The sequence below is a fragment of the Microtus ochrogaster genome, unplaced genomic scaffold (assembly GCF_000317375.1).
Source record: "Microtus ochrogaster isolate Prairie Vole_2 unplaced genomic scaffold, MicOch1.0 UNK5, whole genome shotgun sequence".
Lineage (NCBI taxonomy): Eukaryota > Metazoa > Chordata > Mammalia > Rodentia > Cricetidae > Microtus > Microtus ochrogaster.
Genome location: NW_004949103.1, coordinates 3,264,620 through 3,278,669, shown reverse-complemented (window position 1 = coordinate 3,278,669; position 14,050 = coordinate 3,264,620). Strand labels below are relative to the sequence as shown.

At 49.5% G+C, this 14,050-nt stretch overlaps 1 protein-coding gene across 1 annotated transcript in view; it reads right to left on the bottom strand.

The window, feature by feature from the left end:
• Evc2 (EvC ciliary complex subunit 2) overlaps nucleotides 1-14,050 on the bottom strand; it is an 87,332-nt gene that overhangs the window by 62,861 nt on the left and 10,421 nt on the right. The window contains exons 4-7 of the mRNA XM_026788618.1: nucleotides 10,716-10,825; nucleotides 9,945-9,998; nucleotides 4,377-4,511; nucleotides 1,433-1,572 (exon numbers count right to left, since the gene is read on the bottom strand). Coding sequence (XP_026644419.1) covers nucleotides 1,433-1,572; nucleotides 4,377-4,511; nucleotides 9,945-9,998; nucleotides 10,716-10,825 — 439 coding nt within the window. The remainder of the gene's footprint in view (nucleotides 1-1,432; nucleotides 1,573-4,376; nucleotides 4,512-9,944; nucleotides 9,999-10,715; nucleotides 10,826-14,050) is intronic.

Here is a 14,050-nt window from a genome sequence, read left to right as displayed (position 1 = left end):
AATAAGAGTCCTGAGCCCCAGCGTGTGTGAGGTCGGTCCTGTGCATCCAAGCCTACTTGTCTGGCTACTCACAGAGCTACTGAACAAGGAAGAACATCCGCCAAGTAGGGCAGAGTCCCCCACTGCCAAGGACAAGTACCATGCGTCAGACCTAGTATAGCTCCTGTCCTAGGAGGAGTTACAACTGAAATGGTCCAACCTTGGACCCACTCTATGTGCCATGAAACGTAGGTTCCTAAACCCTGGGACATAGGCCTGGCACTGCTTGGTTGGCTGTGCTTCTAGGCCCTTGCCTGCTCAATGCAATTTCCTGTGAGTGTGTGTGTGTATGCTCGCACAGGGGGGGGCGTGTAGGCTAGAGAGAGAGCAGGTTTATCAGAGGACAACCTCAAGTATCGTTTCACAGGAGCCTTCTATCCTGCTTTAAGAAACAGGGGCTCCCGCTGGCCTGAAGCTCACTGGTTTGGTTAGGCTGTCTGGCTACTGAGCCTTAGAGATCTGTCTGTCCCTACCTCCCAGGCTCTGGGGTTATAACAGCTGGGAACCCTACTGACTATTAGCTGTGGCCCTGGAAAAGCTTTCAAGCCTCTAAATCCTCATGTGAGGGGAAAACAATACTTCCCCACCCCACCTTACTCTACCCCACCTCTTCCTACCCCACCCCACCCACCTCACCCCTACCTTATCCCACTCTACCTCATCCCACCCTACTTCACCCCACCACACCCCACCAAATCCCTCCCTACCTCACCCCACCCCACCCGACCTCACCCCACCCTACCCCACCTAACCCCACCTCACTTCACCTCACCCCCTACCTCACCCCACCCTGCCCACCTCCCTCACCCCCTACCTCACTACACCCCCCCACCCTACTGCACCCCACCCTACCGCACCCCACCCCTGAGGTCTTTCTGAAGACCTGGGTTGGCTTGCATCTTTTCCAGCCACGGTTTGGCAGGATGTTCTGCTGTGCACATAGCGCTGTGGGTCTTTATCAACAGAACAGAGTTCCACCCAGCAAACCACAGCCAGCACTGCCCTTGTCTCCTTTTCTAACAGATGTTTCTTCCCTGCTTTCTGTACTCAGTAATCAAAGACCCAGCACACACAGCATGATTTCACAAATGCCCTTGCTCCTTCTCATCCTATGTCTCCCCTTCTTCCTCCTGCCTGAAGTACTCCCTCTCACCCCACTTGTGGACACTTCTACTCCAGCTCCGAACAGGAGCGATGATGTCACCTCCTCCAGGGGAGCACTTCCAGGGCTCCAGAAGCTCCTCCTCCTGCATCCTGCCAGCCCAATAATACTCAGTACCCAGCTGCACTTGCAATCTGACCATCAAGTGACAAATGGATGACCAAGTGAACACAGGGACACTTCGTGCCTGCTGTCCCAACCCACCACCTCCTGAGAGCAGAGGACTCTTACTCTTCTAAGGCTTGAAGCATGCTCCCAGGGTCCTCAGAAGTCAAGATGTCAATCACTTGGTCGTTGAGGGAAAGATCCTGGCTCACACCATTAGCAGAGGTGAAGGGTGAGGGCTCCAGCTTGTTCTCGGGGTGCTGAACCTGTAGAAGGGGAGAGACAGCAGAGCTGGCCTTCTGGGGAACACTGCATGCTGGGAGGGAAGGCAGGGCTGGCCTCCTCCCCTCTCAGGCCAGCTCCTGCCCCAGTCGAAGCCGACACTGTCTCCCCAAATGGAAAGGATGCTGATTTCAACAGCCTCAGAAGCGTGCTGAGGTGATAAACAGAGAAATGCAAAGACATAACCAAAAGTACCCTGCTACTGAGACTGGAGGGTAGCTCAGTCAGGGCAGTGCTTGCCATGCAAACGTGACAACCTGAGTTTGAGCCCTAAAACCCACATTTCTAGAAAGCTGGGCATAGAGGCAGAGACAGATAGACCCCTGGGGCTCACAGTCAGCTGGCATAGCCTAACTGGTGAGTTCTAGGTTAATGAGAGACCTTGCCTCACAAAGCAAGGTGATCGGGGTGGCGGTGGCACACACCTTTAATCCCAGCACTCGGGAGGCAGAGGCAGGTGGGTCTCTGTGAGTTCGAGGCCAGCCTGGTCTACAGAGTGAGTTCTAGGACTGTTAGGGCTACATGGGGAAACCACCACCCCACCTCACCCCACCCCCAAAGAAAACAATGTGGGAGGCACCTGAGAACATATGTTCATGAGCCCCCACCCTAACTAAGGCACTATTGACAGTCAATGGCTTCTTGGGAGACGGAGACAGTTTTCTTTAGGGGTATGACCCTGGTAGGCTGACTCTGCTCCAGGGAATGACCCCACACCTAGGAGTAGAAAAGAAGTACAAACCTGACTCAGTAGTTTGTTTTTTTTATTTTTCAAGTCAGGGATAGACTTGGGAAGAGTTAGGAGGAGGGCTGGAGGATGAATATGATCGAAATGCATTATGTGAAAATTCCCAAAGAATGGAATATATATTTAAAATGACAGAGAAATGATTCTTACAGTCCTTCATCATCATACTCCCCATCAGAAAGAAAGCGCTAAGAGGCCCCCTCGACCTGGACACGATGTCGCAGGCTGCTCCCTGATGAGCACACAGGCATGGGGAATGACAGCAACACGGCAACAGCCTGCAGGAGCATTGGCTCGGAGGCTGGTTTTGCCTGGTCTCCAGTATCTCAGACAGGCTGGCTCCAGGTGTCTCTGAGGGCACTCAAGGGCACACCTGGCATTGCTGATGACCCTCGCCTTCTGCCATGCCCTGGAGGCATTATTTCCTGGACTGAAGTGACTTCGAGTCTGGCTTCAGGGTGTACTCCTGTGAAAATGCAGACCAGGAGCTGAAAGAGCTCAGGTCTAAAAGGTCCTGTGTGGAGTCTCTCAAAGCAAGCGGGGGACCCAGAGAGACCCCAATCTACCAGGAAGTACCCACAATGATTCCCGGACAAGTAGCTGCTTGGTTTATATATAAAGAAGAGGAAGAGGGGAAGATGGAAGAAGGGACCGGAAAAGCCCATTAGCGGGAACAAGAAGAGCTCAGCTCCCTAAGGAAAGTCAGTCACTGGGTACATCCAGAGGGTGAGGTGAGGGGTGGGAGGAAATCAGGCTTAAGTTATGTCATGGGGGACTCACAAACCAGACCGAGGAGTCTGGCTCCACCCCAGAACAGTGAACCTTCCAAAGCGCCTCAGCAGGTGACATAGAATAGGGCTTGAATTGGAAATAGCAAGAATTCACCTACCCTAAAGGTGGAGAGCCAAAATGTAAGGTTCTTACACCTGGCAATGTTTAAATCATCCATCAGTCAAATGTGAAATCAGCCTAAGTGTTCATCACCCATAAACACGATGGAATATTATTTAGCCATAAAAAGCACCATCCTGTCTGTCTTAGTTACTGTTCTATTGCTGTGAAAAGACAACCCTTAAAGTATTTAATTGGGGGCTTGCTTAGAGTTTGGGAGGGCAGTTCATAACCATTATGGTGGAAAACAGACAGGCATGATGCTGGAGCAGTAGCTGAGAGCTTTACATCCTGATCACAGGTAGAGAGAGATGGCGACACTGCGCCTGGAGTGGACTTTTTAAGCATCAAAGCGCATCCCCAGTGAAATACCTCCGCAGACCCATTAACTGGAGCCCACACATTCAGATATATGAGCCTCACGGGGCCCTTCTCATCCAAACCACCGCACTGTCAAAACATGGGTGGGCCTGGAGGATGTTACCTCTGAAATAAGCCAAGCACTGCTCGCCATCACATTTAGAGTCTCACAAAAATGATCCCTTGGAGGTTGAGCATAGAGATAGTTAGCAGGGTAGGAGAAGGTGCAGGAGAGGAGACCGGAAGAGGCTGTCCAGGGCAGGCAGAAGGGAAACTCTGGGCAGTTCCATAACACAGGGTAGTACCAGGTCACCAAGAAGGGGCCACATATTTCATACTATCTGGAAGAGAGTTTGAAGGGTTCCTCACACGACAAACACCTGAGGTGTGCCATGCTCAAGTGATCATTACACACTGTGTGAACGTGTCAAAACTATCACGTGCTACCTGATAAAATTCACACAACTGTGTGCTAATTAAGAACACAGTTTTTAAGGAATCACTCTGGGAGCTTTTGTTTAATTAATTCATGATTTAGTTAATTTCCCTTTTTACCAATAATGCTGTGGACTTGCCTGGTAAAGGCTAGGCAACTGCTCTACCATTGAGATGCATCTCCAACCCCAGGGTTAAGGATGGGCTTGTGTCTCAGAAGAAGCAAACCTGAGCATCTGTCTTTAGATCCCCAGTGGGGTCTGACATGGTCCAGAGTTGAGACACGTCAGAATGAAGGGTGAATGTCGAGCTTACACCACCGCCTACTAAAGCATCCCTGGGAGGGAGACTCACCCGGCATCTGGCCAGCACACTTCCCTGCAGGCACCGACCCTTCGCCAGGAAGAGCAGAGCCACCAAGGTCAGCACGAGGGAGATGAGGAAGGCTGCGAAGAAGCCTGCTGCATGGAGGCCATGGTTAGGTAGAACCTGAAAGGAGAGAAGGGAGGCTGAGAGTTCCTCAGGCTACCACTGCCTGACTTCCAGATCAGGTAGATGACCCCAGGAAGCATAAAACATAGACAAAATACAGGTGCAGAGAAACATCCAGAGTGACTGCCAGGGGCTAGGAGGAAAGTGATGACAGCAATGGCTAATGGGTACTGAATTTCCCCTGGGAGTGATACAAATGTTCTGGAACTATGTGGTATTAATGGATTACGATACTTGATTCACACAATAGCAAGGTCAATAAATCTCATACTTAGTTATTATGTATACACATATATGAATAGGCACTTACACACACATGTGCGCATGCGCACATACACACATACACACACACACACACAGCACCCACATTACAAAGGCTGAAGCACCCCACCATGGGTTAGAACATCTGTTTTGGGCTCTTGTTTTCCTTTTTAAAAAACTTGATCTATTTTTGAAACATGTACATTGCATGTATGTCTGTGTGAGGGTGTCAGGTCCCCTGGAACTGGAATTATAGACAGTTGTGAGCTATCATGTAGGTGTTGGGAATTGAACCTGGGTCCTCTGGAAGGACAGGCTGAGCCATCTCAGGACATCTGAGCAGCCATTACTACTACTGGCAGAGAAGAGCTCGGGGTAGAGAAACAGCTGGGCAACAGTAAGTGGATGTCGGACTGAATGGATGTGAGGGTACAAAAACTGACAGTGGCCCTGGATGACCTGGCACCAGTGAAACCCTCTACTGGGAAGACAGGAGCCAAAGATGAGGCTGTTAAAGTATTAGACCAGCCTCAAGGCATCAGCCATTAATGTCCCCACAAACAGCACAGCCAAATTCCACCACTCAGTGGAGCAGGGACACAAGCAGGTATATGCTGCAATGTCTAGGCAGAAAACAAAACCGGTGGCTGCAGTGGCTGTCGCCCCCAGAGCGTGCTAACTTTCTTCCCTGCCTCTTGCAAAGACTCCTCGCTCATCATGCCCACCCCTTTAATCACACATTCTCGGCAGCCTCGCCTTTGATAGATTCTTCATAGCATCTATGAGGAGTGATACTGCACAAAGAGGCCTTTCAAGAAGACTTGAAAAGACGGGAATTCAATAGCGCATTACAAAGACACAATGAAGACTTGTTTAGAAAGTTTGGCTTCGATTATGTGATAAATACATGTATAGGCTTCGAAGGCAGGAAGCTAACACAGCAGCAGTAGCTCTCCCTGATGTTGGGACTGCTGGCATTTTTGAGCTTTTCTGTGTGGTAAGAGGCTGGGTGCCGAGGAAATCTCAGGATGCCCAGCAGCCACACCATAATCCTGCCCACTTGCCCACTCCCTCCCCAAACTCAGGAAAGGGGGAATACACACGATGACTCTCCTTGCTCACCCACCTCTCCATAAATGGGAAAAGGGGACACACATGACTTTTCCAGAAGAGCTTTCAACAAGTTCTGTTGAAATTTTTCGCTTGGCACTCCATATCCAGGGACCAGGCAGGATGGTGGCTCGCTGCCCCTTGTCCCAGTGACCTGGAGGGGTGGCAGTGACAGTAAGGAGACTCTAGGCCTCCAGCTGATGAGTGAGTGCTCAGATTGATGGTAGGAGGCATCAATCATACATCACACATCCTAACAACGCCTGCAGGTGATGGCTCATCTTAGTGGTTATCTTGACTAGGTCTGGAATCAACCAGGAGACAGGCGCTGGGCACAACCCCGAGGAATTTTCTTGATCAGGTCATTCTATGAGAAGACCAACACTTAGTGTGGTTGGTAACTTCCAGTGGAAGCCCAGATAAAAGGATATCCGGCGGGAGAAGCCTCGCTCTCTGCCTTCTCGTTGGTGAGTTCATCTGCTATGCTTGAAAGCTCACTCATCCTGCTGTTGGCACCTTCGCACTCCACTGACACGGAAGCCCAGCTTCTTCTGCCTTCTAAGGGGAGCTGAGCACCAGGGGCTCTCCAGGGATCCTCCAGGTCTTTAGAGCCATTTTGGAGCTACTGAGGCACCCAGTAGTTCTACCTTGTGGGATCCACTGGTTTCTCTGCCTCTCCTGTGTGAAAATGGCTGTAGTTGGACCAGCTAGACAAGTGATTCTCAACCTGTGGGTCGCAAACAACCTGTCTGGGGAGTAGGGTGAGCAGAGTCGGCGATGCCGTGGAGGAGTCAAGGAAGTTAACTTTTCTGATGAAACATCAATAAGAAACCCCTAAGGAGAGAGCGTGGGAAAGTCTGTGCTCTAAGGAAGACAACTAAAGTCCCGTGTGGAGCTGCTGAAGAGCACTGGAGGCAGGGAGCACACTCAGGAACCGAGGTCAGGACAATGATCAGTGGCCTGGAAAGCGATAGTGAGAACACACTGTCAGCCACACACACCGCCAGCTCAACTCAAGGCCTTGCGGTTTTGCTAACAATGTTACATCTTCACAGGCTCTCTGTAAAACCATGTGTCCGAGAATTCTCACTTCACGGCTGGCCATCTGTTATGACATTCCTCCTCTTGTTAGTTAACACAAGCTCTTTACATAGTAGGCCACTTGTCTTTTATATACACTATCAATACTTCAAGTTTCTCACTTGGCTTTCCTGCTGTTGTTTTCAAAAGTAAAATTTCCAACTGTTTATAGTCAAATTCCCCAGATTATGATTCATAGTAACTTTTTTATACATTAATTTGATCTCATTAGAACATCTACCCCTGCCGTTCTTTCAAGAGATCTAGTCATTTTGGCCCTAAATCCACGCAGGACAGCCTCTTCCTCCCATTTCAGAAAACAACCACTTTCCTGCACGGACACACACACACACACACACACACACACACACACACACGTTCTCTGTCTCCCTGGAAGGACTGCTGGCAATGGCCTCTGAATGACTGACCATGGGTAGAACTCTCTCTGTGTGTCTTCATGGGCCTAGGTGACTTCCCAGAGAGCGCCGCCTGCCATCCTGGCGCCTGCCAATCAGCAGTGCTCCACCCACGGGCAGCAGGTGAGTGTGGAGGAATCTGAGACATGCAGCTCATGTCTGGCACTATGGGACCTCAGAGACTCTCCTCACCGGGGGGCTAACAATGACAGGGATATAGGCAGTAAACTAAGAAGAAATTTCTTAAGGCCCTGTTTTCCTTTACTGGCTTGTTAGCTTGAGGTGGAAAATTAAAGAGGTAGCAGGGTAGTTTCCCCATGCCCAGGGAAGCCAGCCACACAGCAAGCTAACACACGCTGTTGTTCATTCTGACAGATCCTCCAGCCACCAATACAACCCTGTTGCCTCTTCACGTGCCCAGGTTAGACCTGCTGAACACACCCACTGCTAAGGGTCCAGCCTCACTGGCACGGATTGCCCCTCAGGACACCTGGGGTTATGTCCAGCGTACAGTCAGCATCGGTTTAAGCCTGAAGCGATCTGTGCACAGCAGACTCCAGTCCCCAAGAATGCTGCCCTGGGCCTCCCATATGGGTCTAGTACCATAGCCTCTCCTCTGGACAGCTGAGCCAGATACTGTAGCAATGTCATTCTCACTGATCCCAGAACACTGGCAGGTTGATGTTACTCTTTTGCTACATAGAAACAATACCATCAACAGGTGCTGATGTCCAAAGAGACGTAAAGAAACACAGAACTCTGCGCAGATGCCCATGATATGGTTCTCATTTGATGTCTAGGGAAGGTGAGCCGCAGGCAGGCTAGAATATGGAAGCTCACACCCAGGCAGGATTCAAAGTGGTTTCAGAGCCTGCTACACCTACAATACTGTGGAGTCTTGCATTCATATGCCTGGTGTTTCCACTGTTCCTTGAAAGGTCCCAGAGGGTCCCTGGTGAGGAAGCCTGCATCCTGAACAGGCACCTCTCCCTTCTTCCCAAAGACAGTGTGTGGGTGAGAGACAGCCAAAGATCTGGAGAAGCCCCCTTTCCATCTTTGAGGAAGGACTGGGCCTTGGAGGAGTGGCATATCCATTAAGAGAATGGTCTTTATCACAATCATGAGGCCACCTGCCACCTCCTCAGCTGACTGGCAGTCATCACTGGTGACAATCAGCTCAATCAAGGGATACTTACTGACTGATTGTCACCAACTGGGTGAGGGAGGAAAAGGAACACAGAGTGAACCAGATCAGGCTACTCCTTTTGGGGGCTCTCAGACCAACCAAGAAAATGATCGTCTACATCTTTGTCCATTTAACTGGGCTGCAGGCTTGCTAAAAGCTGGACTCCGCTTTCTTTCCATCTCTTCTGCTGAGGGCCTTGGCCCCTAAGTTGTGCTGAGTCTCAACACATAGCTGTGGGGTGGGATCAAAGGCTATACTGCCATCTGCTAGACCTGCAAGCAAGAGTTAACATGCCTAGCTTTGTTTCCTACTATTCTCTAAAGGCTAGATTATGAGCTGGGGCCTCAGCCAGCATCAGGGGAACTGATGTTTGGGAGCAAGCCCATCATTCTCTTAGCATGTTGTCCAGTGTGGTCTCTGTTGGACATCTGCCTCCTCTTGGGACCAGAAATTGGTGTGAGGCAGCCAGAGGGAACCTGTGTGACATCAGCCTCTATGGAGTGTGCACAGATGCTCCTATGGCTCATTGCTAGGGAGTCCCCTGGGAGAGGACCTGAAGGTCATGGAGGACTTTCTCCAGACTTCCTCTTTTGTCTGTCTCCTTTGCTAACTTTGCTGTGTGGCTGTATAAGCCACTCTCCTTGCTATGATAAAACACCTAATAAAAGCAGCATAAGGGAGGAAAGTTTTCCTCCAGGTTACAGTCAATCAAGGCAGGGAAGACACAGCAGGAGCACGAGGCAGCTGGTCTCATCACATCCGGTCAGGAAGCAGAGAATGATGAGCACAGCTGTCTGGCTTGCTTTCTCCTTTCATCTAGTATAAGCTCCCAGGCATATTCAGGATGGGTCTTCCCTCCTCTCTTTTGGAGAAGGCTGGCCAACCCACAGAGTGAGACACACTTGTTAGACACAGGGGAATGAGTGTGTGTTCTAGGAAGAACCTCACTGCCGACCAAAAAAGGAAAGAGATTCCTGACGAACAGCAGAAGCAGGGAGACCACCTGCAGAGCCAGTGTCCAGGTACAGTCTGGGAAGACAAACTGTCCCCAGCAGCTGAGCCAGGTGGCCACCCTGGGGACAGGAAAGAATAGAGGAAAGGAAGGGTTGTGCCTGTGCCCTTGGGGTCAGGATTTCCAAGCACCCATGCAGATGACTGTTGCGGGAAATGTTATCATGCTGTGTAATGCTGTCTCTGCTTTCCCTCGCCTGCCTAAGGACCCTTCTGACTGACTTAATAAAGAGCTGAATGGCCAGCAGGGGTGTCAAAGCCAGTGGCCGGCACCTCCCCTTGGCTCTTGAGGTCAGGCCACACAGTGGTGATACAGCACAGGCCTCGGGGTGCGTGAGCACAGGATGGATCTGAACATCATCTTACCATTATCCTTTCTTCCACTGTGATGGTAAAGTGGGCTTTTAGCTGGGTTCTGTTCTGGGAAGGAGAGAAAAGAAATGCTTCAATCACATGGAATCTGACCCAGAAGGAACATTTGGTACTATGTCCAACCCACACACTTGACTTCAGTAGTAACTGGCCCCCGGCTGCTGGGTAAGACAGGGTTTGTCCAAATCCTAAAGCCTCTTCAGGAAACAGCTGAGCTAGGCTTCTCTCCTGGAGACCATGGAAACCCAAACCCCATGTCCTGAGGACTAAGAAGGGGCACAGCTCTCTGTGGTGAACTGCACCACTGGGTAGGGGGCAGAGCTGCCTGTCTGAACTTAGGCAAGGTGTTTACTTCCATGGGCCTCAGCCGTCTCATCTATAAAATAGAAGCCATGTTGAACTCAAGGGTGGCTGAAAAATGAGACTAATTAATGTGGAATATGGAAGAGAAGGAAGGGGGAGGAGGCTTTTTAGCAGGGAAGCTGCCCTTGTCAGCAGGTGACGTCACCTAGGGAAGGGAGAAAGCAAAGGAGGTGGAAGGAAGGAAGGAAGGTAGGTTGGTTGAAGAGAGGAAGGGAGAGGGAGAAAGGGAAGAAGAAAGGTAGGGGAAGGAAGGGACGGAAGAAGAGGGGGAGAGAAAACAGAAAGAAAAGAAAGAGGAGGAGAGAGGAGGGAAGGAAGGGTTGTGCCTGTGCCCTTGGGGTCAGGATTTCCAAGCACCCATGCAGGGCAATGGCAGGTCCCCAGTGAGAATGACGGGGTTACCTGTGAGGGGCTCTGAAAGATGAGCAGGGCTGGAAGGTCCAGGCTCTCTCCAGTTCCAAGAACTGTGGGGTCCAGCGAGGCCATGTAGTTCACGGAGTAGCACTCTCCCACTGCTCGGAGAGAAGAAGTGTAGATCAAGAAGGGGCAGGCCTCCTCACACCAGCCCACACCGCTGGCCTGGCCACACCCCTGGCCCCTGCAATCCTGAATCTGCCACAGCTGTTCACCAGTCCAGGCCCTCAGCAAGAAGCATCTGGATTTCATTCATCATAGGGGATTCTGGGAGTGGCTCAGCGGGGAGAGTAAGTTAGAATTTCTAAGTCTCCCAGTCACAAGCAGGCACACCCCACTGGAAACAGGGCTGGTCTCCTGGCCTCTTTATCCCTCTGTAGCACACTCATCTGGGTTCTCACAGGAGCTCTGCCCACAGAAACCAGGACCCTCAGCTCCCGCAGGGGTCCACGCCAGCAGGTGGGTAAGACAGAGCGGCTATGTGTACATTAGAGATGGCAAGACCACAGGGGAGAGGAGCATGGAGCCTGGGAATCAGTTTGTCTCGAAAAATCAATGTGCCCAGTTTGTTTTCTTACATGGACAAAAGTTAAGGTGCTCCCCTCAAAAAGAAAGTCAGTCAGTGGTGGTGATGTACACCTTTAATCCCAGGACTTGGGAGGTAGAGGCAGGCAGAGCTCTGTGAGTTCGAAGCCAGCCTGGTCTATAAGACCTAGTTCCAAGACAGACTCCAAAGCTACAAAGAAACTCTGTCTCAAAAAAAGAAAAAAGTTAAGGTGCTGAGGTTTAACATAAAGAACCCACTCTATTCTACAGTGCCCAGGAGACACCGTGACTGTAGGGACTGGATAAAAACCACTTTGCTTTCAGTCCTCCATCTTACACCTTTTTTTTTTAATAAAAGGGGGGCTGATAGCGGGGTCAGGGGTCAGAGAGGCAGGAAACTAGGGTCTGATTGGCCATTTGATTTTTAGAATCATTCACTGGGTGAGGGGCTGCCTGTCTCCCAATTTGAGAGTCAGCATTGTGTGACATTGTGGTAGACTTAGAAACAGGGGACTTGGACTGTGTCTTCAGGAAACCCAGTCTCCTGAACAGAGCGAAGGCTTAACATAAACAGGGACAAACAGCACCAAAAATCAAAAGAGGACACGGTGCCCGCCCACCCAGGGCACTTCCCACAGGCCTGGCTGGGCTGTGTCGATGCCTCCCTACATCACTACAACCTGGACCTCACCCAGTGGGTGGCATCATGCTTGGTACAGGCAAGGAGATGTGTGCCCCGTGTGGTGGAGCAGAATATAGTGGGTACTTAGGGTGAGGAATGACTTCAGCAGGGATAGTCAAGAGATAGGTCCCTGTGGACACTTGGAGTTGAGAATCAGGTGGGACTTCCTGGGATAGGGAACACGAAGACCACTCCTCAGGGAATAGAGATGCGTATGTTGTAAGTGGGACAGAGGAACCCCAGCATTATCTGAGGAATGGAGTTGGGAGAGGCAGGATTCAGCAGGAGCGAGAGCCATGAAAGACACTAAAAAAGCAAGGGGTAGGCTGTGAGACACACAGCTGGGAAGGATGGTGAGGGAACCAAAGGGTAACACCAGGCCCCAACAGGCCAAGGACCATGTCACAGGACCTTACTCATCCCACTACTGCCATGCTCTGAGGCACCAAGGTGCACAGGGTCTCTGAATTTCCAGGTTGTTCGCAGACTTTCTAGAAGAGTAAGGAGAGCAATGCTGAGCAGTGTGGACCCCACATCAGAAGTGGTTGTGGGCAGGTGAAGGGCTGAAGGGTGTAGCAGGCACCCAGGCTGATGAGGGTCAGATCGCCTGCTTCTTCTCAGCATGGCTGCTGCCCATGGCCTTGGGCAAACTCCCGCCTATTCCAGCTTTTGTTTCTTCATTTGTGCCTTGGATGTTCACCAACAAGAAAGGTGTCCCAAACCTCCTGGGAGAAAGGGTGGCTCTGAAGTTACAGTCGCAGGAACAGACTAAAGATTTGTTTAGTTATGTATTTTGGAGATCAGACTTCTGTCTGATGTGGGTTAGTGAAGATCTTTTCCCATTCTGTAGGCTGCCGTTTTGTCTTGTTGACTGTGTCCTTTGCTTTACAGAAGCTTTTCAGTTTCAGGAGGTTCCATTTATTAATTGTTTCTCTCAGTGTCTGTGCTGCTGGGGTTATATTTAGGAAGTGATCTCCTATGCCAATGCGTTCAAGTGCACTTCCCACTTTCTCTTCTATGAGGTTCAGTGTGGTTGGTTTTATGTTGAGGTCTTTGATCCATTTGGACTTGAGTTTTGTGAATGGTGATAGATAAGGATCTATTTTCATTCCTCTACATGTTGATATCCAGTTATGCCAGCATCATTTTTTGAATATGCTCTTTTTTATTTGATATTTTTTTGTTTCTTTTGTCAATTATTTGTAGGTGTGTGGATTGATATCTGGGTCTTCAATTCAATTCCTCCTGTCTGTTTTTATGTCAATATCAGGCTGTTTTCATTACTGTAACTCTATAGTAGAGGTTGAACTCAGGGATTGAGATGCCTCCAGAAGTTCCTTTATTGTACAGGATTGTTTTGGCTATCCTGGGTTTTTTGCTTTTCCATGTAAAATTGAGTACTGTTCTTTCAATGTCTGTGAAGAATTTTGCTGGGATTTTGGTGGGCATTGCATTGAATCTGTAGATTGTGTTTGGTAAGATTGCCATTTTTACTACGTTAATGCTAACTACACAAGAGCATGGGAAATCTTTTCATTTTCTGGTGTCTTTTTCAATTTTTCTTCAAAGATTTAAAGTTCTTATCATACAGGTCTTCCACTTATTTGGTTCGTTACTCCAAGGTATTTTATATTATTTGTGGCTATTGTGAATGCTGATGTTTTTCTGATTTTCTTCTCAGTCCATTTATCATCTGTATAAAGGAGGGCTACTGAACTTTAAGTTAATCTTGTATCCTGCCAAAGAAACTGGCCATCAAAAGAAACAATCCAATAAAGAAAATGGGGTGTAGACCTAAACAGAGAACTCTCAACAGACAAATCTAAAATGGCTGAAAGATACTTAAGGAAATGCTCAACCTCTTTAGCCATCAGAGAAATGCAAAAATCAAACAACTCTGAGATTCCATCTTACACATGTGTGTCACTGACTCGCTATAAACTACATGTGTGTCACTGACTCACTATAAACTACACATGTGTCACTGACTCACTATAAAGTACATGTGTGTCACTGACTCACTATAAACTACACGTGTGTCACTGACTCACTATAAACTACACGCGTGTCACTGACTCACTATAAACTACATGTG